The sequence below is a fragment of the Elephas maximus genome, chromosome 3 (genome assembly GCF_024166365.1).
Source record: "Elephas maximus indicus isolate mEleMax1 chromosome 3, mEleMax1 primary haplotype, whole genome shotgun sequence".
Lineage (NCBI taxonomy): Eukaryota > Metazoa > Chordata > Mammalia > Proboscidea > Elephantidae > Elephas > Elephas maximus.
The window spans coordinates 192,753,722-192,777,350 of record NC_064821.1 but is presented as its reverse complement, the minus strand read 5'-3'; the positions used below and the strand labels follow the sequence as shown (position 1 = coordinate 192,777,350).

General features: G+C 51.9%; 2 protein-coding genes across 3 annotated transcripts in view; both read left to right on the top strand.

The window, feature by feature from the left end:
• The window catches only part of PMVK (phosphomevalonate kinase), a 76,968-nt gene extending 65,649 nt beyond the window's left edge, over positions 1-11,319 (top strand). Inside the window, exon 6 of the mRNA XM_049880650.1 lies at positions 11,261-11,319. The gene's annotated coding sequence lies outside the window, so the exon portion shown is untranslated. The remainder of the gene's footprint in view (positions 1-11,260) is intronic.
• Positions 11,320-11,484: 165 nt separating this feature from the next.
• The window catches only part of KCNN3 (potassium calcium-activated channel subfamily N member 3), a 183,509-nt gene continuing 171,364 nt past the window's right edge, over positions 11,485-23,629 (top strand). For both annotated transcript variants that reach the window (XM_049880648.1, XM_049880647.1), the window contains exon 1: positions 11,485-13,221. In XM_049880648.1, coding sequence (XP_049736605.1) covers positions 12,295-13,221 — 927 coding nt within the window. In that variant the 5' untranslated portion in view covers positions 11,485-12,294. The remainder of the gene's footprint in view (positions 13,222-23,629) is intronic.

The window sequence follows — 23,629 nt, the reverse complement described above, 5'->3', positions numbered from 1 at the left end:
GGATGGGTAGTAAATGTGGATTCCCTGAGCACGGGCTGGAGTCCCACTTACCACGGAGTCAGTGGTTGGAGTGAGCTGCTGCTCGTGAGTGAGTCTAGCTGACTGCCTTGTGCCCACCTCTCGGAGTGACTTTGTGGCCCTCTTTTCAAGCTTAGGAGTCCCTGGGTGGTGTAAATGGTTATGTTCTCAGCTACTAACTAAAAGTCTGGTGGTTCGAATCCACCCAGAGTCACCTTGGACTAGAGGCCTGGAGACCTACTTCTGAAAGGTCATAGCCATTGAAAACCCCGTGGAGCATAGTTCTACTCTGCACATGGGGGATTGCCGTGAGCTGGAGTCAACTGGATGGCAAGCGTTTTTTTTTTTTCCTTTCTTTTTAAATTTTAAGCTCTGGAACTCCCATTACCGGGCCTGCTCTGCTTCACTGCATTTAATGGTGGAAATTAAAAAATAAGAGAGGTATTGGTAAATGGGGGGATTTGCATTGCCTGTTTCCCTCCCTTCCTTCCTTCACCTTCCTTCTCTCCTGGTAAATGTGAAAGCCGGAGCTCTCTCCCCCCACCTCTCTCCTTTTCTTTCAAGGGTCTTGGAATGGGGATGGGCTTCCCCAGTCCATTCACACTTTTCCTCCAGGTGCCCCCAGGGCCAATGCCTGTGGGGGTCTGCGGTGGTGGGGCAGAGCAAAGCCGACTTTGGCCTCCTCACCACCGTGCTCTGATCTCACCGGGCGTTAGGCTTGGCTAACATAAACTCTGCCCCCAGAAGGTCACCCTGGCCACTATGTGCATGTTCAGTGACCCATAGGGCCCCAAGTGCTTTCCTATGTGTTCTCATATAGGTTCCTTGTGGCCTTTGGGGGGTACGGAGCGTGCAGCCTGCTGTGCCCTGCTCTTAGGTGGGAAACAGAGAAGAAGGATGCTCCAGCCTGCACCTTCCTGTCCAGTTGGAACTGAGGCCATGGCTGTGTGGGGTCTTGTGGTCCAGGTGACCTGATCTAAAGCACAGGTGAGCAGCCATGGGACATGAGTACAGGCGAAGCTGTTCTGATTTTACAGTGGAGAGCCCAGTGACAGAGAAATGTTTTCGTCTCATGGTGGGGACAAGAATAGCAGTGACAGTGCCCTGCTCTTTTGGAGGGGATGCTCATAGAGGTGATATGCCCTGATCACCTATGTGGTAGGGACAGAATTAGAACTCATGGCACTCTGGTCCCGTGGTGGGAGCCCAGTCGGGGAGCACGCGCTGCTCTCACGGCAGGGAAACTAGTAGTGACAATGATGATCTGATCGCCTGGTGGGCAAAGTGAGGGGGTCTGTATGGCAGTGGGGACCTGGGGTGCTTCTGCCCACAGGCAGCAGAGTGGCCAGGAGTCTACCTCATAAAAGCTCCTGGGCCCGAGTTTGTTTTTCTGTAAGAGCAAAAGGGCCGTCAAGGCCTTTCCTGCAGATGCGGCTCCTGTACACAGCTGTGGGCCCTCCCCTCTCCCGCCCTCTCCCCTCTGCATCCCGCCCAGAGGCGCTGGCCACAGGGATGAAGTGTCTGATTGGATGGGGGGCCCGTGAAGGTACTATTGCTTTTCTAATTTTGGCTAAAATCGACATTGGTTTTGCCAATCTACCTACACAGGTCGAGCTTGTTGCTTCCAATTTCAGGTGATTTCCATCTCGTCACTCTCCCCTTCTCTCTTAGCCCATCTAATCGTCAGGCTCTTCCTCTGCCCAGCACCTCCCTTGAGGCACCTCAGCTGCCTCTGAGGCTTTGCAATTAAAGGCTCAGACTCTAGCAGGGAGGGCAGCTTCAGAGTCTTCCTGGGGAGGGAGAGCCCCAGTTCAGTGTCCATAGCAACCCTCTGGCTTTTACCTTCACCAGGAGAGAGGGAAGGCGAAGGAAGGAAGGGGAGCAGACGAGATGCCTGCCCTTCTGCACCATTCATATCAAAGTGTTGGCCATCGAGGACCTTGGCATCTGACTGGTGCCTGGTGGAAACGGTGCGGGGAGGCTGGGCTCTTTTCTTTGTGTGGCAGCAGGCCTTGGTGTAGAGATGGAGCTGGGGGCTTCTGCTGGGATGCACATGGGTGAGACAGCGGAAAGGGAGAGGTTGTGGTGGGCTGTGCTGTTAGCTGTCCAGCAGCAACGGAGGGATGACCCATCAGCTGAAGGAGACACGGCTGGAGACCCGGTTCGTGTCTGGCTTTGTCCTAACTCATCTCCCATTCCTGCCAGGTCTTCTTGGCTTAATAATGAGGGTGGGTCCTGAGGCATCTCTGTGGCCCCTTCCAGCCCTTCCATTCAAACAGACCAACGGGTAGCTTCTTCCCCAGTGGTGGAAAAATTCAAGGGAGCCTACTAAACAGGAGGTGCTTTTTTGCAAAATGTTCACAGAGGTTCATCTTAGCACCAGACCTAGTCCCTGGGCCTCTGTGGAAGAAAGCGGAGAGTTAGGGCCGGGACTCAGGTTCTGTTTGGGATTTCTCTCCCTCTCCTAAGGTGCTTCCTAAGGTGCCTAGAGTGCAAAGCTATGTGCACGTTCCACCAGCAGAGGGCGCCACACTCCTCACAAACCTGCCACAGGTTGCTCTTGCCCAGGTGGGTGAGCCCAGTGTGAGCATCAGGTTCAATTTCAGAGCCAGAACTGGGTGTGTCACCTCCAGAAACTTCCCTCTTGAGTTGTCTCTGGCTGCCTGGAGTCTGGAGATGTTGCCAGCCAGGCTCTGGGGTTATGTAGGTCACCATAGGAGCCCTGGTGGTGCAGCGGTTAAGCATTTGGCTGCTAACCCAAAGGTCAGAAGTTCGAACCTACCAGCTGCTCCATGGAAGAAGGATGTGGCAGTTTGCTTGCATAAAGATTATAGCCTTGGAAACCTTATGGGGACAGTTTTACTCTGTCCTATAGGGTCACTATGAGTCAGGATCAACTTGATGGCAATGAGTTTGGTTTGGTTTTGTCTACCATAACCGAGAGGCTGGTTCGTCCAGGCCGTGGAGTCCTCAGGGTCTCTCTTTCTTGGCACCGGGGCCATGGCTGCCCTGATTCTGTGTCCTTCCTTGCTCAGCTCGGGTGCCTGCTCTGGGTTTGGGAAACTGTTCAAGGTAATTTTTTTCTCTCAGCCTTTTGGAACTGGGACCAGGAAGATGATTTATTCAATAAATCTTAATTGAGAGCATGCTCTGTGCCAGGCACTGTTTTAGGCACTGGGGTTGCAGCAGTGAACACAAGAGACAGAAATCCTGCTCTCCTGAAGCTGAGTCTCTAGGGGGAGAGGGTGCTCCCACCTACACTAGAGCACGGGACTGGGAGGTGGACACCCCACCACTCCAGGATGGGCAGACAAGCCCTCGGAACTACCTAGACTCGAGGCATGAGGCTCAGAACGCTGAGTTGTGGCCAAGCAGGGGTCTGTGTGGGCCCTCCCTCAGTCACTGGTCCTTGCACTTGCTCAGTCCATATGGGAAGTACTTTACACTCTGCAAAGTGTGTGCACCCCTACCAGCCCCCTGGGAGACCAGCAGGGCATTGTGGTGACAGAATGTTGGCACCCTGTACCCATTACCCATGTCTTCTTTCCAGACATGCCATATCAGCACCTTTCATTTGACCCTTGACCCCACAAATGAATAAATGTTCCTATCTGGAGTGACTCCTCTTACTGGAACAGCAAGTTTCCACACCAAAGCCACGGAGAAGGGGTCAGGAGAAGCACTGAATTATGTACCTTGACTTTCACAAACCAACTATGGAAGGAGGCGTGAATGGGTCCAGTTTTACTGGCTCAGAGTGGTGTGACCTGCTCATCGTGGTCACTAACAGGGAAATGGTAGCTCTGAGGCTAACTCTGATGGGCTAACTCCGGTGCCCTAGCTCGGCTGCCCCACCCTGCAACCTGCCCGGTGCCCTGTCTTCCCAGTATGCCCAGGACCAGCCTGGCCTTCCATGGAGTTTTAGCAAGCAGACTTGGCAGTCTTCTTCCAGACTGGTCCCCACAGAGCTGTTCTTTTAAAACCTTCCTCTACTCTTTTGGTCAGAGGGGTTTCCTGGAGAGGTTGGGGGCAGGGGTGGAGCAAAGGCGGGAGAGTCTCTATGGAAGGGGAAGAAGCAGGGGCAGTGGCCAAGTGGAGAGAGAGGCCTGTGGAGTCCGACAGACCTGTTGGCTCATGACTTGGCCCCTTGCTTCCTCTGTGAATAATAGCAAGCCAGTTGCCTTCTTTGTAGTGTAATTCAGCTTCTTCATCCGTAGATTGGGGACAGTAAGCTTATCCCACTGGCTTATTGGAACCTCCTATTCATAGAGTAGGCCCTTAGTAAGTACACCTAGGTGTGGGAGGTCGGGGCTGTCTGCCTCCTTTATAGTGAGACCCAGACAAGGCACATGAGTTTCAGTTACTTTCCAGCACAGCAGGGTGCTGTGAGGAGACCATGTACAGCTGAAGAAGGCTTGGCACCCATAGGTGGCTAAGAGTTGTTGTTAAGTGGCCTGGAGGCAGGTGGGATGTATTGTAGTCCTACCTTATTCTTTAGGTAGGACCCGGCTTGCTCCTATTGTAGGTCGGGGAGCCAAATGTGGGGTTTAGTTATGAGAGGACCCTACCCTGGGGTCTGGACATCCAGGGACTCAGAGAAAAGAAGCATGGACAGGAGACCTACCGTTTACTGATCATCACTCCTGGTGGACAGTGGTGCAGCTAAGGGGCAAGTGTGTCCTTGGTCACAGTGCCCCAAAGTCTCACTCATGCATAAACTCACTCACTCACTTATTCAACAGACAATATGGGTGCTGGATGAGGCGCAGTACTGTGTGTGTGTATGTGTGTGTGTTTTACAATTTACACCATACGCTCCTGCCGCCAAGGAGTTTATGGTGTAAACTAAAAGCCAGGGAGAAAAGACATGTATATAGACAACTCTAATACAAGGCAAGCAGTGAAAAATATTCCCAGAGAAATACAAATAATGTGCTAAGGGAATTCAGAAGAGGGAGGTGATATTAAATTGGGGGAAAGGAACTGAGGAGGGGAGGACTGGGAAGGCTTTGGGAGGAGGCAGCGTTTAAGCTGCTCCTTAAATTTGAGTAGGGTTGGGTATGGAGCTGTGGGTGGAGTGGAATGACATACCAGGCAGGATGGATGGGAAAGAGCATGAATCTAGGAGTCAGACAGACCCAGGTCAAGTCTACAATTCACCGGTGACCTTCTCTTGAGAAAGTCACTTAGACCTTTCTATACTTTAGTTTATGGGGGTGAGAATGGGAGGGATGGTGCAATAGAACTTCCCTGCCCGCCTTCCAGGGTTGCCAGGAGGTGCAAATGAAGTGTGTTATGTGAAAGCAGTTGGAAAACTATAAGTGTTATGTAAACACAAGGGGTTATTTTTATTATTAGAGCATTGATTAATTCAGTAACAAGGCTCCTAGATAAGAAAACAATAATGACTGAACCTGGATGGGCCAATGAGCTGCTCAGCCCCGACCCAACCACCCAGGGTCTGGGGAAGGGCATGGTTCATCTTCACAGTACTATCTGTCACTAGATGGTTAAGGATATCTCTCAAACACCACTGGCTTTTCTAAAAACCCACTATTATCTGCCATTGTATCCAAATTCCATCCAGTCATCCATCCATCCACCCATTCACTCACTCATCCACCCACCCACCCACACACCCAGAAAACCTTTAATGAGCATATCCATAGCCAGGCGCCCTGCTCAGTGCTGTAGATATGGAAACAAATTAGACCCCTTCTCTGTGCTCAAGGAGCTCATAGCCTAGTAGGGAAGGCAGCCATGTAAACCATGAGTCATTACTCTTCTTAAACCTATTTCCAGTCAGTTCTATATTTTGGGGGTAACAATCTCCCCGGAACCACAGATCACAGAATTTTAAAGCTGAGTGATCTTAGAAATCACCTCTTTTACTTCACTCATTTTACTGATGAGGAAATTGCGGTTATGATTTATTGTGAAAAATACTATGACTTCCTCTTATTCACTCCCAAATGGCCTCTTCCAGGTTTCAAGTTAATCTTTATTAAGCCTTTATTGTATGTGAAGCTCTGTGTAAGAGCTACAGAAACATCAGGAAGAAGACATCCTTCCTGCTCTCAAGGAGGTCACTGTCTGGGGGTGGGGGAGGACACTCAAAGAAATAGCAGCTCTACTGCTTGATAAAGGCAGTGATAAGGGTTAGCAAAAGCTACTGGGGACATAGAAGGGGGGCTCTGATCTGGATTTGGGGAGCTCAGGGGACAGTTTGCAAAAAGAAGACCTGTGAGCCACGTCTTGAAGGGCAAGGAGAAATGTGCTCCATGAAGATGCAGGGGAAGGGTATGCCAAGCAGAGGGAGCAGCGTGAGCAAAGGCATGGAGGTGTGGACTAGCACTGTTTGTACGGGGAACTACAAGAAGTCGGTACTGCTGGGAGGTGGTGAGGAATGAGGCTGGAAAAGAAGACAGGGGCCAAGTGACAGCACACCTGGCGTGAAGCTGGTATAACCAAAGGCCACCCCTACCTTCCTGGGTTTGGTGAACATGTCCCTGTTCACTCTCCCTGTACTTTCTTTTCTTTTTTTTGAACTTTATTTATTTTTAAATTTTTATTGTGCTTTAAGTGAAAGTTGACAAATCAAGTCAGTCTCTTATACAAAAATTTATATACACCTTGCCATATATGCTATGAGTCGGAAGAGACTCGACGGCACTGGTTTTTTTTCATATACTCCTAGTTGCTCTCCCCCTTATGAGACAGCGCACTCTTTCTCTCCACGCTCTATTTTCGAGTCCATTTAGCCAACTTCTGACCCCCTCTGCTCTCTCATCTCCCCTCCAGACAGGAGGTGCGCACATAGTCTCATGTATCTACTTGAGCCAAGAAGCTCACTCCTCACCAGTACCATTTTCTATCCTATAGTCCAGGCCAATCCCTGTCTGAGGAGTTGGCTTTGGGAATGGTTTCTATCTTGGGCTAACAGAAGGTCTGGGGACCATGACCTCCAGGGTCCTACTAGTCTCAGTCAGACCATTAAGTCTGGTCTTTTTACGAGAATTTGAGGTCTGTATCCCACTGCTCTTCTGCTCCCTCAGGGGTTCTTTGTTCTCCCTGCACTTCCTTTTTTTTTTTTTTTTTTAAATTTTTATTGTGCTTTAAGTGAAAGTTTACAAATCAAGTCAGTCTCTCACACAAGAACTTATATACAACTTGCTACATACTCCCAATTTCTCTCCCCCTAATGAGACAGCCCGTTCCTTCCCTCCACTCTCTTTTCTTGTCCATTCCACCAGCTTCTAATCCCCTTTACCCTCTCATCTCCCCTCCAGACAGGAGGTGCCAACATAGTCTCAAGTGTCCACCTGATCCAAGAAGCTCACTCCTCACCAGCATCCCTCTCCATCCCACTCTCCAGTCCAATCCCTGTCTGAAGAATTGGCTTTGGGAATGGTTCCTGTCCTGGGGCAACAGAAGGTCTGGGGGCCATGACCACAGGGGTCCTTCTAGTCTCAGTCAGGCCATTAAGCCTGGTCTTTTTATGAGAATTTGGGGTCTGCATCCCACTGCTCTCCTGCCACCTCAGGGGTTCTCCATTGTGTTCCCTGTCAGGGCAGTCTTCAGTTGTAGTAGGGCACCATCTAGTTCTTCTGGTCTCAGGCTGATGTAGTCTCTGGTTTATGTGGCCCTGTCTCTTGAGCTCATAATTACCTTGTGTCCTTGATGTTCTTCACTCTCCTTTGGTCCAGGTGGGTTGAGACCAATTGATGCATCTTAGATGGCTGCTTCCCTGCACTTTCTGAAGTAAGAAACTTCCATCACACACCATTGGCCTTCATCTTTACAGATTGAAGAGGTCTAATTTTTCAGTCTTCCTTTTCAGGGCAGTATGAGAAGTTGCTACCCATCCTTCAAGGCCTGGCTCAAGTCCCACCACCTCCATGAAGCCTCCCTTGACTACTTTCTGCCTTCAATTAACTCTATTATTTCTACTACACTTTGGGATCTCTATCATTTTGTTCTTTGTTATCCCATGTGAATATAGCTTGTCTCTACAGGGAGGCCATAAACTCCTTGAGGGCAAGCTATGTGAATCACATAGTAGATGCTTAATAAATACCAGTAAGACTGAATCCTACTGAGTTGAGTTTCAGGACATATGGAAAGCGCTTGACCTTTGGGGTCAGACAGACCTGGGTTTGTTTCCAGCTCTGCCATGTACTAGTTAGTAACTGTGGGAAACTTTCTTAATCTCTCTAGTGCCTCAGTTTTCTCATCTATAAAATGGGTGATCGCCCCAACTCACAGGTTGTTGTGAAGACATGGTTGTAGGTGCAGTATCAGGGGCTCCCCAATAGTGGGGATTTAGACACTCAGCAATGCTGGGAAGATACCCAATAGTAGTGGGTCTATAGGGCAGGATGGAAAACTTGAAACTATGGAAAACCCTGTGATCAAGCAGCTCCCAGTGGATTCATTAACCTGTAAGCACTTTACAGTTAGTTACAAGGGGACTTGACCTGGGCCACTTATTTGGAGCTAAGAAAATTGAGGGTCTGAGAGGTAAAGCAACTGGCCCAAGGTTACACAGTAAACAAGTGGCAAAGCTTGTGCTGGTGAGAGGGAAGGAAGAGAGGAAGTGCCTGGGGAGTCTTTGGAGGAAGGTGTGGTGCGCATTCCGTATAGAATGATGTGGGATACGCGGCAGTGCTGTGCAGGTGAACGTTTGGTTGTTGCTGTCATCTCCTGCTGAGTCGGCCCCGTGTACAACAGGATTGGGCTGTTGTGAGCCATAGGTAAGTGTCTAATGGCCAGTAAACGTCTAATACTGACTCTCTGAGGAAAAACAATAAGCCCTGATTTGTAGCGTTTGCTGACTTCTGTGGTATAAACACTCACACCACGGCTGATTTCAAGCTACCAACGTGACATCACCGAACGTGGAGTTGGAAAGAGACATGGCTTTTATGAGCCAGTACCAGCCAGCTCTAGTGCACCGTGAGGGGTTCAGGGCTGCCTTGTGTGGTAGGGTGGGATAGTCCTCTTCTTAGTGACTCGCATCTAATCCTCCCCCAAACTCATCAGGTAGGGACCCTTACCATTTTATACAGGAGGAAGCTGAGGATCAGAAGGCGGGTATGTTGCCTGTGGTCACACGACCATCATGTGGCAGAGAGGGCCCCCAGCCCAGGCAGTCTGACCTCCGACCTCATGCTCTAGCCACGACACTGTCCTCCTCCTGTTCATGACTGGGGCATGAGGTGCCTCAGTGGCATCAGTCGTCAAGCTCCAGCCCATTTCCAGATGAATCTCTGTTTCTTGGCTCTGGCAGAGTTTGGGCCCCACTCAGGCTGTTTCTCATCCTCATCCGTGACATTGGGACATGCTCTAACAGGCCCCATTTAGACCCAGTCGGCACAGCCAGGAGAACTGGAAGCAGGAAGCTGGCCCAGAAAGGCCAGCTGAAGCGGAAGGCAGGCCCGGAGGGGGTGATGGTGGCACGGAAATGCCCAGGGCTGGTGTCTTTCCTAACACGTGATTTTTCACTGTTCAGAAGCTGTCTCTGGCATGGAAAACCAACCCTAACAGCACAGTTCTGCAACTAACAACAAAGTAATGATAATTTATTAGGGAATTATTAATCTTAAATATGTGACCTGGAGCCTTGAACCAAATAGGTGGTTCTGTTTTAGGATGGAATAGAGGGAGGGAGATCAAGAAGCTATAAGGGAGGGGGAAGGAAGGCAGGGTGTATGGGAGCGGTGAGGTGGGTGGGTACTGGTGGGCCTGTATCATCACGGGAAAACCCGCTGGATCTGGAGGCCCTAGATTTGCATCTGACCCCTGGTGCTAAGACTTATTAAAACAAACCTGTTGTGGTCAAGTCAATTTCGACTCATAGCGACCCTATAGGATAGAGTAGAACTGTCCCATAGGCAGGGGCAGATTAGCCAGTCAGCAAAGTATGCATGGTTTACAGTAAGCAAGGCACTCACAGGGTTACCTGTGCTTACTTGCTAACCTGTAGTGCACAATTTCATGTGAGTTTCACCACATCAGTGAGTAAGCACAAGTAAGCCGGTGTGTACCTTGCTTATTGAGTAATCTGTCCCTGCCTATAGGGTTTCCAAGGCTGTACCCGTGTAGTGGCTGGTGGGTTTGAACTGCCAACCTTTTGGTTAGCAGCCGAGTGCTTAACCACTGCACCACCAGGGCTCCTTCCATGACTTGTAGTGGGGTGAAAATAAACACATCATTGATTATAACAATAATCAAGATTACCGTGCATGAATAATCATAATTTTTCAGGTTTCTAGGGTCGTGGCTTGTACGACAGGAAATATTTAGCTCTCAATTATCAGGGCTGACAGGGCGATTGGAGACAGAGAACTGATAAACAGAGGGTGAGCTGATCTCATCTGGTGGGAGCTGACCCCCTCCCTGACCTGACCACTTGCTGCTAACTTCTCAGGAGAGCTGCTTTAGAAGCTCACTGTGTGCACACATGTGTGCAAGTGTCTGTAAGTGCATGAGTGGGGGCCAGTGTGTGCACACAGGTACAAGTGTGTGTACCAGTGTGCACAAACCTGTGTACCTGTGTGCATATGGTATGCATGAGCATGTGTGTATGCGTGTGTGCACATGTGTACATGGTTCTCCGATCCTTCCTTTTTCCCATCCTTGGAAGGTGCTGGACAGACATCAAAGGGTGGTGAGGAAGCAGGAGCCAGGTGGGAAGATGCCTCCCTGTTAAAACCCTAGGAATGCCTGGGGAATCCCATAGCACTCCCTTCCTCACTGATCCTATTGCTGCTGCTGTTAAAAATGGAAATGAATGCAGCTCTGGTCCCACTCTGTCTGCACACAGTGGGAGCTTAATAAATACTTGATGATGGTGGTTCTGAACCTGGGAAGCCAGCAGCTGTTCCCAGCTCTGACTTTCAGAGCCCTATAGGGCAAATCAGGAAGGGAGCCACCACGGGGGTCTTCAGTCTTCCTGCCAGACCCTCCTGGTGACTTCTGGCTAGCTGTCAGGGAAGGGTCTGCTTTGGGGAGGCCAGTTCTTCCTTGACAACTTCTCTGACTCCTTCCCACCTATCATCTGAGCAATAAATATTGAGCAACCACTACATGGTGGGCATGATAGTGGAAAGCAACCTGGGGGTAGGGAGGGGGGCAGTCAGGCCGGCCTGGGTCGAAATCCCAGTCCTGTTCATTACAGGCTGGGTGACATCTGGCCATTTGTGTATCTACGCTTGAGTTTTTTTTTTTTTTTTTTTTACAGGTTTCATCGGTAAGAGGAAAATGATGACATCATTTTCAGAGGGTTGATGTAAGGGTTAGAAATAACAGAGAGGCGCCTGCACACACATCGCAGGCGCTCAGTCATGGTAGGTGAGTTTATCCACCTGGTGCCAGCATGCTGTGCCTCCTCCTCCCCCCCCCCCCCACTGCCCCACCGCTGCTATGACCTTGAAGTTGTTACTCAATATCTCTGAGCATCAGTTTCCGCCTTTGTAAAATGGGAACGTGATGCCCACCTCCCTGGCTGTTTGGAGGATGTAATGAGATAATGTGTGAAACAATTTATCGTAGCCCCTGGCCATTAATAAATGTTTGTCTCCTTTTCCTGCCCCCGCATCGGGGTGCACAGCTCCCCTCCTCGGGAGGCCCTCTGCCTCCCTCCGAACTACCCAGCGCGAGCTTATACCCCTTATCGCCGTGGGCTTGCCGGGTTTTGCCATACCTGTCAGAAGAAAGAGGGCAGCTAGCTGCCTCAGCTCCGGGGTGGAGGAGCAGAAACTACAGCTCCCAGCCCTCGTTGCGCTGCCACTGGGGCCCGGGAGCTGCGGGCAGCAGGCTCCGCCTCCGGGGCGGAGCCTACCCAGGGGGCGGAGTTAGGAGGTGGTTGGAGAGTTAAGCCAAGCCAATGAGACCAGCAGCTAATAAGTGGGCTTGGCTTACAATGTAACAGTGGCAGGAGGAGGAGAGCAGAGCTGTAGAGCCAGCGAGGAGTGAAGCTGAGCTGGCCTCACAAGCTCCTGGAGGACCACCTCCTGAGACAGAGTTCTTTTCTCCCCTCTTCTTGCTCCAAGCTCCCCTTCTGCACTCCCTCTCTGCCCTGTGCAATGCATTCTTGAGTGGCAGCATTTGGACACCAGGCAGCCCCAGAGAACCGAAGCAAGCCAGAGAGAGGACTGGAGCCAAGACACTCTGGTGGGGGAGCTTGGATGCCTGGCTTTCTTTGAGGACATCTTTGGAGCGAGGGTGGCTTTGGGGTGGGGGGTTTTGCTGCAGGGAATCCAGCCAGGCCCCAAGATGGACACTTCTGGGCACTTCCATGACTCGGGGGTGGGGGACCTGGATGAAGACCCCAAGTGCCCCTGCCCATCGTCTGGGGATGAGCAGCAGCAGCAGCAGCAACAGCAGCAGCAGCAGCAGCAGCAGCAGCAGCAGCAGCAGCCACCACCACCGCCAGCGCCACCAGCAACCCCCCAGCAGCCCCCGGGACCCCCGCTGCAGCCTCAGCCTCCGCAGCTGCCGCCGCAGCAGCAGCAGCAGCCACCGCATCCCCTGTCTCAACTCCAGAGCCAGCCTGTCCACCCTGGCCTTCTGCACTCCTCTCCCACCGCCTTCAGGGCCCCCTCTTCGTACAACTCCACCGCCATCCTCCACCCTTCCTCCAGGCAAGGCAGCCAGCTCAATCTCAATGACCACTTGCTTGGCCACTCTCCAAGTTCCACAGCTACAAGTGGGCCTGGCGGAGGCAGCCGGCACCGGCAGGCCAGCCCCCTGGTGCACCGGCGGGACAGCAACCCCTTCACGGAGATCGCCATGAGCTCCTGCAAGTACAGTGGTGGGGTCATGAAGCCCCTCAGCCGCCTCAGCGCCTCCAGGAGGAACCTCATTGAGGCCGAGCCGGAGGGCCAGCCCCTCCAGCTCTTCAGCCCCAGCAACCCCCCTGAGATCGTCATCTCCTCCAGGGAGGACAACCATGCACACCAAACCTTGCTCCATCACCCCAACGCCACCCACAACCACCAGCACGCCGGCACCACCGCCAGCAGCACCACCTTCCCCAAAGCCAACAAGCGGAAAAACCAAAACATTGGCTATAAGCTGGGACACAGGAGGGCCCTGTTTGAAAAGAGAAAGCGACTGAGTGACTATGCTCTGATTTTTGGGATGTTTGGAATTGTTGTTATGGTGATAGAGACTGAGCTTTCTTGGGGTTTGTACTCAAAGGTAGGGGCTGCAGTTTCTCTTTATACCTTGAACAAAAGGCATATGTAGGTAGTGAGAGAATGAGAGAGAGAGAGAGAGAGAGAGGTGGTGGGTAGAGGCGTTCGCTCAATTCTATAGAACACTCTAACTTCCCATGGTTTTCCTTCTTAATCCTGGGAGAATTCATTCCTCGCTTTCTTTGGGGGGGACATCCCCATCCGCTGTGTCTAATTTGCAGACTCTGTGTTAGGGAGGATTAAAGAATCCCTTCTGAGAAATCATTTTTCCTCCTTGCTCACTCGTACTAAAGCATAACCCAGCAGCTTAACGCACCAATTAATTACACTCTGCCTTGATGTGTTTGCCAGTTCCTGCGACTTCCCCTCCTCTCCTCCCCTCCCTGCTCCACTCCATTTTCCCGAGGATAAAAAAGAAATAAATGTCTGGGTGGGGGGTGGGGATCCCGAACCATTTCACCTTCCCTCCCTGGCTTCCCCCTCTCTTCCCAAGTTTCTCTTTCCTTCCTCTTCCCCGAGAGACTCCAGGCAAAATAGAACAGCACCCGTGACCTGAGTCTCCCCAGAGGGCATGGGGTAAAAATACAGGCAGAGGAAATCAGCCGCCAGTCCCTCAGGAAAGAGGACTCAGAATAAACCTGCTGCTGCCTCGTAAACATCCCCTGACAAAAATGGCTACAGGTGTTACCCAGGGAGAGCAGATGGGCGCCGCCTTGGCATCGGCCGGGGGGAGCGCCTCTTCTTTAGATGGGATGACAGGCTTGCTGGTTGGTCCCCGCCAGCCCGTGCCCCTGGCTCAGCCCGGTTCCCCCTCCCACCCCAACTCCTTCTCCCCTGGGATAAATAAAGATGAGCATGTGTGTGAGTGTGTGAGTGTGTGAATGCATGCTCACAAGAAGAATGGCAGAGACCAGCTTTGGCAGGGGAGCGGACCCTCAGCTCCAGCCCCCCAGGTGGAGGGGGGGTTCCCTCCCAGAGGGGGCTTAGAAAGTGCATCCTCCAAGGGATGGGGGTTGAGGAAGGTGGGTGTTTGTCGCTGCTCTGTGTGCTGGGGAGCCCTCCTGCTGCTGGCTGGCAGACTGGGAGACCTGGGAATCATTGGACAAGTGGATTTTTTCCCACTCTGCCCCTCACCCCCAGTTTGTTGGTGTGTGTGTGTGTATCTGCTTGTTGCTTGGATTTCTCGATTGAATTGTCATTTTGGGCCAGGCTGGCCAGTGGGGAGCTGGGAGGGGTTCAGCTGTTGGAGGTTTCAAATGGAGCTTGTTTCAGGCAGGGCACAGCTGCTGCGAGACTGTCACATTCCTTGTTGAAATTCAGCAGCAAAAACCTAGGAGGTGCTGATCGGATTTCCCCTGTTCCCAGCCCTGTTCTCTGGCCAGGGATGGAGACGGGCGGGGCGGACCTGTCACAGACCTGTCACAAGACCTGAATAGCCAGAACCAAGACTTTCAGGCTGAGGGTCTCAGGGACCTGGCGGTGCTGAGGGGGCCACCCTGGTGCAGGGCAGCTCCTGGAAGCCACCTTCCTCTAAATTGCTCCAGGATTTGAGCCCCCCAGTGAACAAGAGGGAGCGGGGTTTCCCCTGGAAATCACAGCTCACTTAGTCATTCCCTGTAATGAGCCTCAGAGTCTGAGTTCTCCTCGCTGCCTTCTCAGAACCGCCTCTCCCGCTGTGCGCTAGCTCCGGCAGATGGGGCCCTGAGCCTCGTCAGTCTGGCTCCCTCCAGCCGTCCTGGGGACCAGGATCCTTGGCTGGGGGAGACTGATGAAGGCCTGAGTGCTGGGGGCAGGGGCACCCCCACAGTCAGGCCTCTTAAGGAAAGGACCTCCTAGAGGCAGCGGCCTGCATGGTGCCCAGTGTGGGCTCTGGACATTGGTCTCAGTGTGGTGGGAGGGTTGCCTGGGCAGGAAAATGGGACTTTGCCAGAGCTGAGGGAGGCAGATTCTGGGTGAGCAAAGGGCAAGAAGACCCAAGGTACTTGGCTTCACCTCTTTCTAAATCGCCGACCCTTTGGCTAATGGCAACATAGAGGGGTCCTGCCTCAGCTGGTGAGATGACCACGTCCTGTGGACGTTGGGGTTGCTCTCGGCTGCGATCGGCAGGACTCACTTTAACTTATTTACTCAGCCACCCGTTCCTCCATCTATCCCTACACGTATTGAGTCATTTGTAGAACAACTGTTTTCTGGGTGCCTTCTGGTACCAGGCCCCACGGACACAGGAGGGGCAAGGCAGACATCTCCCTCCTTTCCTGGGGGCAATGAGATAGCTTTAAAGAATCGGAACTAAATGTGAATCCCAGCTCTGCCCCTTCCAGTTGTGTGATCTTCGACAATCATGCAGCTTCTGTAAGACCGCTTTCCCAACTGTGAAGTGAGAAGGGTACCTCTTCTCTTATAGGGTGGTTGTGAGAACTAAATAAGTGGAAAGGACTCCACTGCTCAATAAATGGGGTCTGTTTTTATTGTTAAGGTCCCTGGGTGGTGCAAATGGTTCACTCTCAACCACTAAAAGTTTGGCGATTCAAACCCTCCCAGTGGCACTGCGTAAGAAAGTGCTGGCAATCTGCTTCTGTAAAGATTACAGCCAAGAAAACCCTACGGAGCAGATCTACTCTGTAACACATGGGGTTGCCATGAATCAACTCAACAGCAACAAGTTTATTTTTATTGTCGTTCATAATGATGATGAGAGGGAAAGAGATGCCTTTTTCCTGTTCTCTAGCTCTGGGGCCTTAATAGGCTGGGAACTAAGATTGGTTAACGGAGTAGAAGTTGCGTCTTGGAGGGGAGATGTACTGAGAAGGGGCTGGAGTCTGTCTGGAGACCATCTTCAAACATGGGTGTCTTGAGGGGGAGTGGACGTCTGTTCCCCAGTCTCACAGAGGATGTGACGCGATTGCGACAAGAGGGTTTGGGTTAGAATGAAGAATCACCACCTGGGAGAACTCAGAGACGTTCAATGGGCTCTGGGGAGGTCTGGGCAAAGATCTCCTTTGGTTGGTTGGTTTTGCTGACTGGTTGGTTTTGCTGACCAGTCTGGAGGCAGGAGGATGGACAGGGTGACCTCAGGCACCCCTGTCAGCTTGGGTAATTCTGCATTGATGGTGGCAAGTCCCACTGAAAGGCCCTTGGGAAAACGATACAGTTGTGTTTCCCCCAAGTGATTTAAGATGTTTTTTTTAACCTTGTGCCTGGAAACCCTGGCGGCATAGTGGTTAAGTGCTACGGCTGCTAACCAAAGGGTCAGCAGTTGAAGTCTACCAGGTGCTCCTCGAAAACTCTATGGGGCAGTTCTACTCTGTCCTATAGGGTTGCTATGAGTTGGAATCGACTCGATGGCACTGGGTTTGGTTTGGTTTTGTTTTAACCTTGTGCCTGGGCTCCTGCTTTCTGAAGTTCTCTGCTTTTCTCCACGGGGCTGTGGCCTTCCTGTTTGTCTGTCTTTGGCTGGTAGTTTATTACTGGGGAAGGCATGCCCCTCTTCACCGCCCCCGGGCATGGCTCTCTCCAGAAGGAATGTGGCATGTCTCCTGAACTTGTTCAAAGTTAATGCAAAAGGGAACCAGAGTGACGAGGTTAGAAATGGGAGCAGAGTGATCCCTGGCTCCCACCTTCGCTGGCTGTAGGCGAGATGACAGGGAAAAGGAAGGAAGCTCGGCTGTGAGCTCTGAGGTATCAGCCCTGAGAGGGGAGGTAGGGCTTGGTTCCCAGAGCAGAGCTAGCTATTCATTATTCCACCTGGTGCCCTGAGACCAAGTGGCAGATGGATGCCTGAGATGGCCCTGACAGGGCTCATGAGATAGCCCTAATGGTACTGGGCTACCCCTGACTGCATGAGGATTCCAAGTTTTTTAAAAAATAGGTAAATTTACTCTCTGAGGGTTTAGACCCCATGGTAGTGCCAGGCCTAGGGTTCCTGTGGAGAAATGTTAGCAATGCTGTCCCTACCATATTACTGACAGGATTAGGGCAACAAGGATTTGAGGAATTCTTAAGTTCATCTTGGCATTCTGTATTTTCTTCTGGGGCTGGTTTGGGGCACACTTGCATCATTGCCTTAAGCTGCCTGCTGGGCTCTCCTCTCTACTGGGTCCACAGATAGTTAGGGCAGGCTCTCTCACCCTCACCCTACCGTCCTATTGGTGGCTGAGCTGGCGCCTCTGTCCAGCTGGCAAGTCACTGGTGGGCCTTGTTTCCAGGGGCCTCAGGCTCTGGGCCGTCTCAGGGGAGGCTAGGAAATGCTGGTGCAGCAGGCTGCTCTCTTTCCCACCATTTTTGCACAACCTCAAAGCACTTCCCCACCCCTGGCCTCTCAACTGGCCCAAATTTCACCCACCACCCCAGGCACAGCTGGTCCTCTGCCCCCCTCCTGCCCTGCTCCTGCCCGTCCCACTGACTTCCTGTCCCTCTGCTCCTCCTGCTTGCCCTTGTTGCTGAGGCAACCCCAGGGTAGAGGCAGAGGAATGAGCATGCTCACTGGTCTACCTGTTTACTCCCAGGTGTGGCTTACTTTCTCACGTCCTTACCTTCCTTCTTCAGACCACCTCGTGGGAGGCCGCCCTGATGGGGCTAGCCTCTCTGCGTGTCCAGGGGAGCCCAATCCCTAGGCCTTCACCCCCTCCATTTGCCGACCGTCCATCTCTTTGCTGACCTCACGGAGACTAGTCAGCTTCTCCCCAGGCTCCAGCCCGAACGATTGAGTAGTATCATTGGTCCTGATTCTGCTCACCCTCTTCCCTGCCTTGGTCATGGAGAAGGAAGACCACTTTAAACATGGGTCTGGGGTGGTAGACTCTGTTGCCCAGTGTCATGGAAGACATGGACTCTATTTGTGACAAGAGGGTTTGCTAGAATGAAGCATCACCATCTGAGAGAACTCAGTACCCTGGCCTTGGCTGGCGAGTGGCTTTCCCCCTCTGCCAGGCCCTGGTGCTGCTTTGGGTTAGATGGGTGGCTGTTGGGGGAAGTCCTCATGTTTGGAGGGAAGACGAAACAGGGCACCAGGATCTGTGGTTTCAAGCATGCTCGGAAAGTAGGAACAGGACAGACCCCTTTCCCAGGCCTTCCCAGGCCTTCTTTGAGGGCTGGCCTACAGGACAGGGTTGCAGACGGCAGGAAACTCTTTATGAAATGATTTTGCTACAGACAGGAGCCTGGAAAGCATCGGCCAAGGGCCCCAAGGTATATGCTTTATCTTCAAAAATCGCCCTGCGTGCCTGGCCCAGAGGCGGTCAGGAACACTCTGTGAGCCTGAAAACGAGGCCTTCTCCCCCCCAGGGTGGTGGCGACTTTATTTTTAACCTTTGTGGAAGGTATGCAAATGAGCCAAGCATTTGGAACCCACAGAGGGGGCAGCTACCTTCTTATATATGCTTGTCCTTTGCGTGTCATCACACTATTTATAACTGTCCTGGGGGGACGACTTCATAATACATCCGGACTTCCCGTCCCCACAGGCGGTGCTGCCCAGGTGCTTGGCACCGGCGTAATTGCTGGGGCATTTATCTGTGGCTCCAGCTAATTAGAGAGCTGGTGGATGTCCTTGTATTTCCCTTACTGAGCTTTCGGGAGGGGGGATTTGTGAGGCTACAGTCAAAAGATCTGCTTTAAAAAATATCAGGTGAAGAACAACAAAATAAAAAGCAGTCTAAGCAGCCTCTGTAGCGAAGCTGAGGGCTGGGTAGAAATGTCACAGAGAACGGGAGAGCTTTTGGTTTGGTTGCAGCTATCTGTGAAGCACATTTCGGGGAGAAAATGAGAGAGAGAGAGAGTGCCAGCTTGAGTGAGAGAGGGGTTGTGAGGGGGCGGATGTAGATTGATGAAATACCGCTTTACTCAGCTTAGTGGCAGGCAAACCGGCCTGCTCATTCGTAGCTGTTTTTCTCCACTTTCTTTCAAAACCCTAAAGGGAAAGAGAGAGAAAGAAGAAAGCCACCTATTCCTCTTTAAATAATGAGGGTGGGGGATTCTAAGACCTGCTGTTCTCGGGAGCTGTGGGGAGGCAAATTGTAGCGCCTGCTTTCAGTGAGGAAAGTCCGGAGGAGGCTAGTGAGTTTTTAGGTGCCCCCTCCCTCCACCCTGTCTTCTGCCTCCAGGAGATCAGTTGGGATCCAGGAGGAAGGAGGGGGGGAGGTGGGGGCAGAGACCACACGGCTTCCCCTCTGTGCCAAGCGCTGCATCCCATTCACTGATGCTGCTGGGTGACAGGAGAAGGAAAGGCAAGGGCCGTTGGTTGGGCGCTGGACTTGTTTTCCACAGAGTCCTCAAGTAGGTGGTGTCATGGCCGCCTTCTGTAGATGGTGTCGCCAAGCCTAGCTGACACGCCTAGTAAGTGGCAGTGCAGGGATAAGAACCTGAGTATGTGGCTGCTGCTGCTGGGTAAATTGCTTATCATTTTTCAAAGAGACAAATCAAGGTTTCTGGGCCTGAGGTCCATGATGCAATGCTGGAATGGAAGGAACTTTTGTAAGAAATAGGCAAGAAGGGGATTGATGAGGGTGGGAGATTCCAGTGCAGGTACCAATAGAGGACAGTGTCCTGAGGGTGCAGGGTGACGGCGGGCTTCTGGGGCCCAGGGTGAGATTGTGGACAGGCCCATGATCAGTCCTTGTGATGCTTCCTCACCTGCCCTAGGGGTAATGGTGGAAAAGCTACAAGGGGGTAAGTGTACGGATTACAGAGAGAAAGAGAGCTTGTCCCTTAAAGGCTTAGGCTGGCCTGACCCCATGTGCTGACCCCATGTGCTGCCGGGACTCCTGCCTCAGCCCGGCAGCACCCCTGCCTACCACCCACAGAGAGCCAATGGGGTCCCCAACCTGAGTGACACATCCACACACAGGTTTCTTGCCTCCCTGGCCCTCCCTTGCTCTTCACTTAGTAGGCCTCCCTTCTCCTGTGGGGTGGCCCACGTGGGCCCAGTATCATACATCTTACAAAGTGTTTTCATGCTTTTGTCCCTCATGATCCTCACAATGACCCTGGGAGTAGTTACATTCAGCCGCATGTCACAGATGAGAAAACTGAGCTGAAGAGGGGTTGAGTGACTTACTCCAGGTGCCCATCTCGTGAAAGGATGATTCTGGAAAGAGAATTCAGGACTCTAGTGCAGTGCTCATTTCCCTGTTCCAAACCCCGCCGCAAACCTCTGCTGGAGATTTGAGTGAGGGGATCTCTAGGGGCTGCTCCATCCCTGGTTCTAGAACTTTCTTTTTCATCTTTGAGTCCCATTTCCCTACTTCCCTGCCTATGCTTTGCATCACAGGTTTTGCTTAGCTCCCTCGGCGACATTTAGTGTTGAAGAAAGGCCATCTCTATTTTGAAGGTGTCCTGAGGGGGTGCTTCCACCTCTTCCTTCCAGCTTGTTGTGTGACCTTTGTCCAGTCTTTTAGCCTCCCTGGGCCTCTGTCACTCTAGCTAAAAATGAGAGTTGGACTCTGATGGTGAATTCCTTTCTTGCTTTGAGTCTTTGTTATCTGGTTCCATTGAACACACATTTATCATGTTCCATTGGGAAGACAAGTTACTCACAGTCCTCAAACTTACGTTCTCGAGGGGGTGTCAGATGTGCACCCAGGGACTTTGATCCAGGCTATGCAGTGGTTTATGTTCTTGGTATGTTGCAAGGTGCTTGGGAGCATTGAGGAAGGAGATAGTGATTCAGGCTGGGGATGTGGGGGAGGCTTCCTCTAAGAAGGGGCATCTGGGATGGTCCCTGAAGGACTAGCTGGGCGGATCACGGGCAAGGGCCATTTCTGAGTTTAAGAACATTGAGAGCAGGGCAGAGGGGGCGGAGAGTGTACGGAACAGAGCTGGGCATGCGAGGCAGCTTGGAGTTCCTGCTGAGTGGTGTACGCAAGGGCAGGTGGAGAGGAGAGAGAAACAGGGAAAGTTGCCGGGGCTGGGCCTCATCCTGGGAGGTCCTGAGCAGGGAGCAAAATGTTCATGCCAATGGTGAAGGCAATGTGATGGGTTTAATATTTAGTACCTGTAATTACCAGGGGCTCAGAGTTCTGTACACTCAGGCCTGAAGACTTGACGGTCTTGTTTGCTCTGAGATGACTTTAGCTGGTCCAGGCAGCCTGGCATGGTAGCTAAGGGCTTGGCCTCTGGAGCCTGATGCCTGGGTTCAAACCCTGGGCAGACCACATGCCAGTGGTGTGACCGTGGGAGTTTACCGGACCTGGAACCTGTTTCTTTAGATTTCAAGAGGAAATCATAAACCCTACCTGTACTACTGGGTTTTACTGGGTACCTGTAGCCTGGGGGCAGTGGTGGTTCAGTGGTAGACATTTTGCCCTCCATGAGGGAGACCTGGTTTGATTCCCAGCCAATGCGACTTGTGCACAGCCACCACCCATCCGTCGGTGGAGACTTGTGTGTTGCTGTGATACTGAACAGGTTTCAGTGGAGCTTCTAAGCTCCCTGTTAGAGGGGGCATCTGGATGGGCTAAGATGGACTAGGAAGAAAGGCCTGGTAACCTGCTTCCAAAAATCAGCCAGTAAAAGCCCAATGGATCACAATAGTCTGATCCCTAACTGATCCTGAGGATGGCACAGGTCTGGACAGTGTCTTGTTCTGTTGTGCCTGGGGTCACCAGGAGTTGGGGTCTGACTTGACAGCAGCTAACAACAACCTGTAGCATAGCGCCCAGCACAGAACATGCACACACTGAGCCTCAGTATCTGCTAGCTCTTGCTTTTATTAGTCACTAGAAGGTGCTTCTGTTAACTCACAGCCACCCAGAGGATGGAGACTGGAGGGATGGGAGCACACACATCACTGTGCTGTGCAGGTGGCTGCAGAGGAGATGGCATCCTTGCTAGGAGAAAGGGCTCCGGGGGAGGTGAGAGGATGTGGAACATGTCCCCTTTCTCACCTCAGAGTGTCAAGTTACCCAGTCATGATTCTGGATGGGTCCCTGGGGTTGGATCTGCATAGTGAGAGGAAGCGGGTGTTCCCCAAAGCGGGACTTCAGCCCTGGCCTGGCCTCTGGACCCACCCGACCCCATGGGCCCAATTATTCCACACTCAGAGTTGGCAATCTGTGGCCCCAGCACAGCTAATTGGGTGGGGACATGCAAACTGGACAGGTGGAGAGAACAAAATTAAGCCCACAGTGCCGGGCCAGAGGCAGAGGCCTGGAGGAAGGCCAGGGGGTCACACAATGACCAGGCAGAAAGAGGCCCAACCAGGAGGCCGACCTGAGACGGAACCAGGGAAGAAAAAGAAGTGCTAGGACTTTTCTTATGTGTGTTGTAGAGAACAGTTTTTCCTTTAAGTTTTGAGGCATGGGTATTTTTCTTGAGGACCCTAGGGGCCTTCTAGAGTTCAGGAGGCTGTGGGGGCTGTGAGTTGAGGTTCTTTCTGCCCTCTTCACCCAGCTTGGGACGACACCTAGGCACACAGAACAGCTGGGTAGGGGAGGGACTTGCTAGGGAGCAGGGCTTGCCCTGTGTGGAAGTCAATTCTTTTTTTTTTCCACAAGGCCTGGTCGCAAGGTAGCTGGAGTTGTATTCTGAGCAGAGCCTTGGTGACACTAAATGAACAACATGCAAATGATGTGTGAAATAATATGCAAATTGGCATCTGTTATTTTGAGTCAGCTTGTTGGGCATCTTTCTTAAAGGACAGGCATGGTGTTCAGTGTCAAACCAACAGGAGAGCTGGCTTAAATGATGTTCCCTCACAGGGGCTGAGTGGGCTGGAGCCCACCCCTGAGAGCTCACAGGCACCAGGCCAACCAGCTGGCAGCTACAAGGGGCAGTGGTTTAGCGTTTGGCTTCAGGTCATAGATGGAGACGCCCATAAAGGTTGGGTTTCTTGGCCAGGGTCCCACAGCCAGTAGGGAGGAGGAGGAGGAAGATGATCTACTGACTGGGCTTGCTCTGAGCTGAGGAGGCCCTGTGGGGAGGTGGGACAAGCCTGCACTGGATGCTAATTCTGGTCCAGCCCCTTACTGCTGAGTTACTTTAAGGCCAGTGACTCAAACCCTCCAAGCCTCTCAATAAATGGAGATACCTGGTGAGAATTAAATGTGCTAATGGTTAGAAACCCTGGTGGTTAAGAATTTGGCTGCTAACCAAAAGGTTGGCAGTTTGAATCCACCAGGCGCTCCTTGGAAACCCTCTGGAGGCAGTTCTACTCAGTCCTATAAGGTTGCTATGAGTCAGAATTGACGGTAATTTTTTTTTTTTTTTTAATGGTTGGTTAAGTGGCCAGCCTGGTGCCTGGCACATCACAGGCTGTGACACATGGAGTTCCTCCTAGCACCTTTGCCTGCATTACTGTGAGCGTCCTTGCAAAGTTCTATGAGCAGGGATTTTGGCAAAACTTTGTCTCCCTTTCAAAAAGATTCCCGACTTTGACAAATGGGGGCTTAGCCATTTTCTTTCTTTTCTTCTTGCGA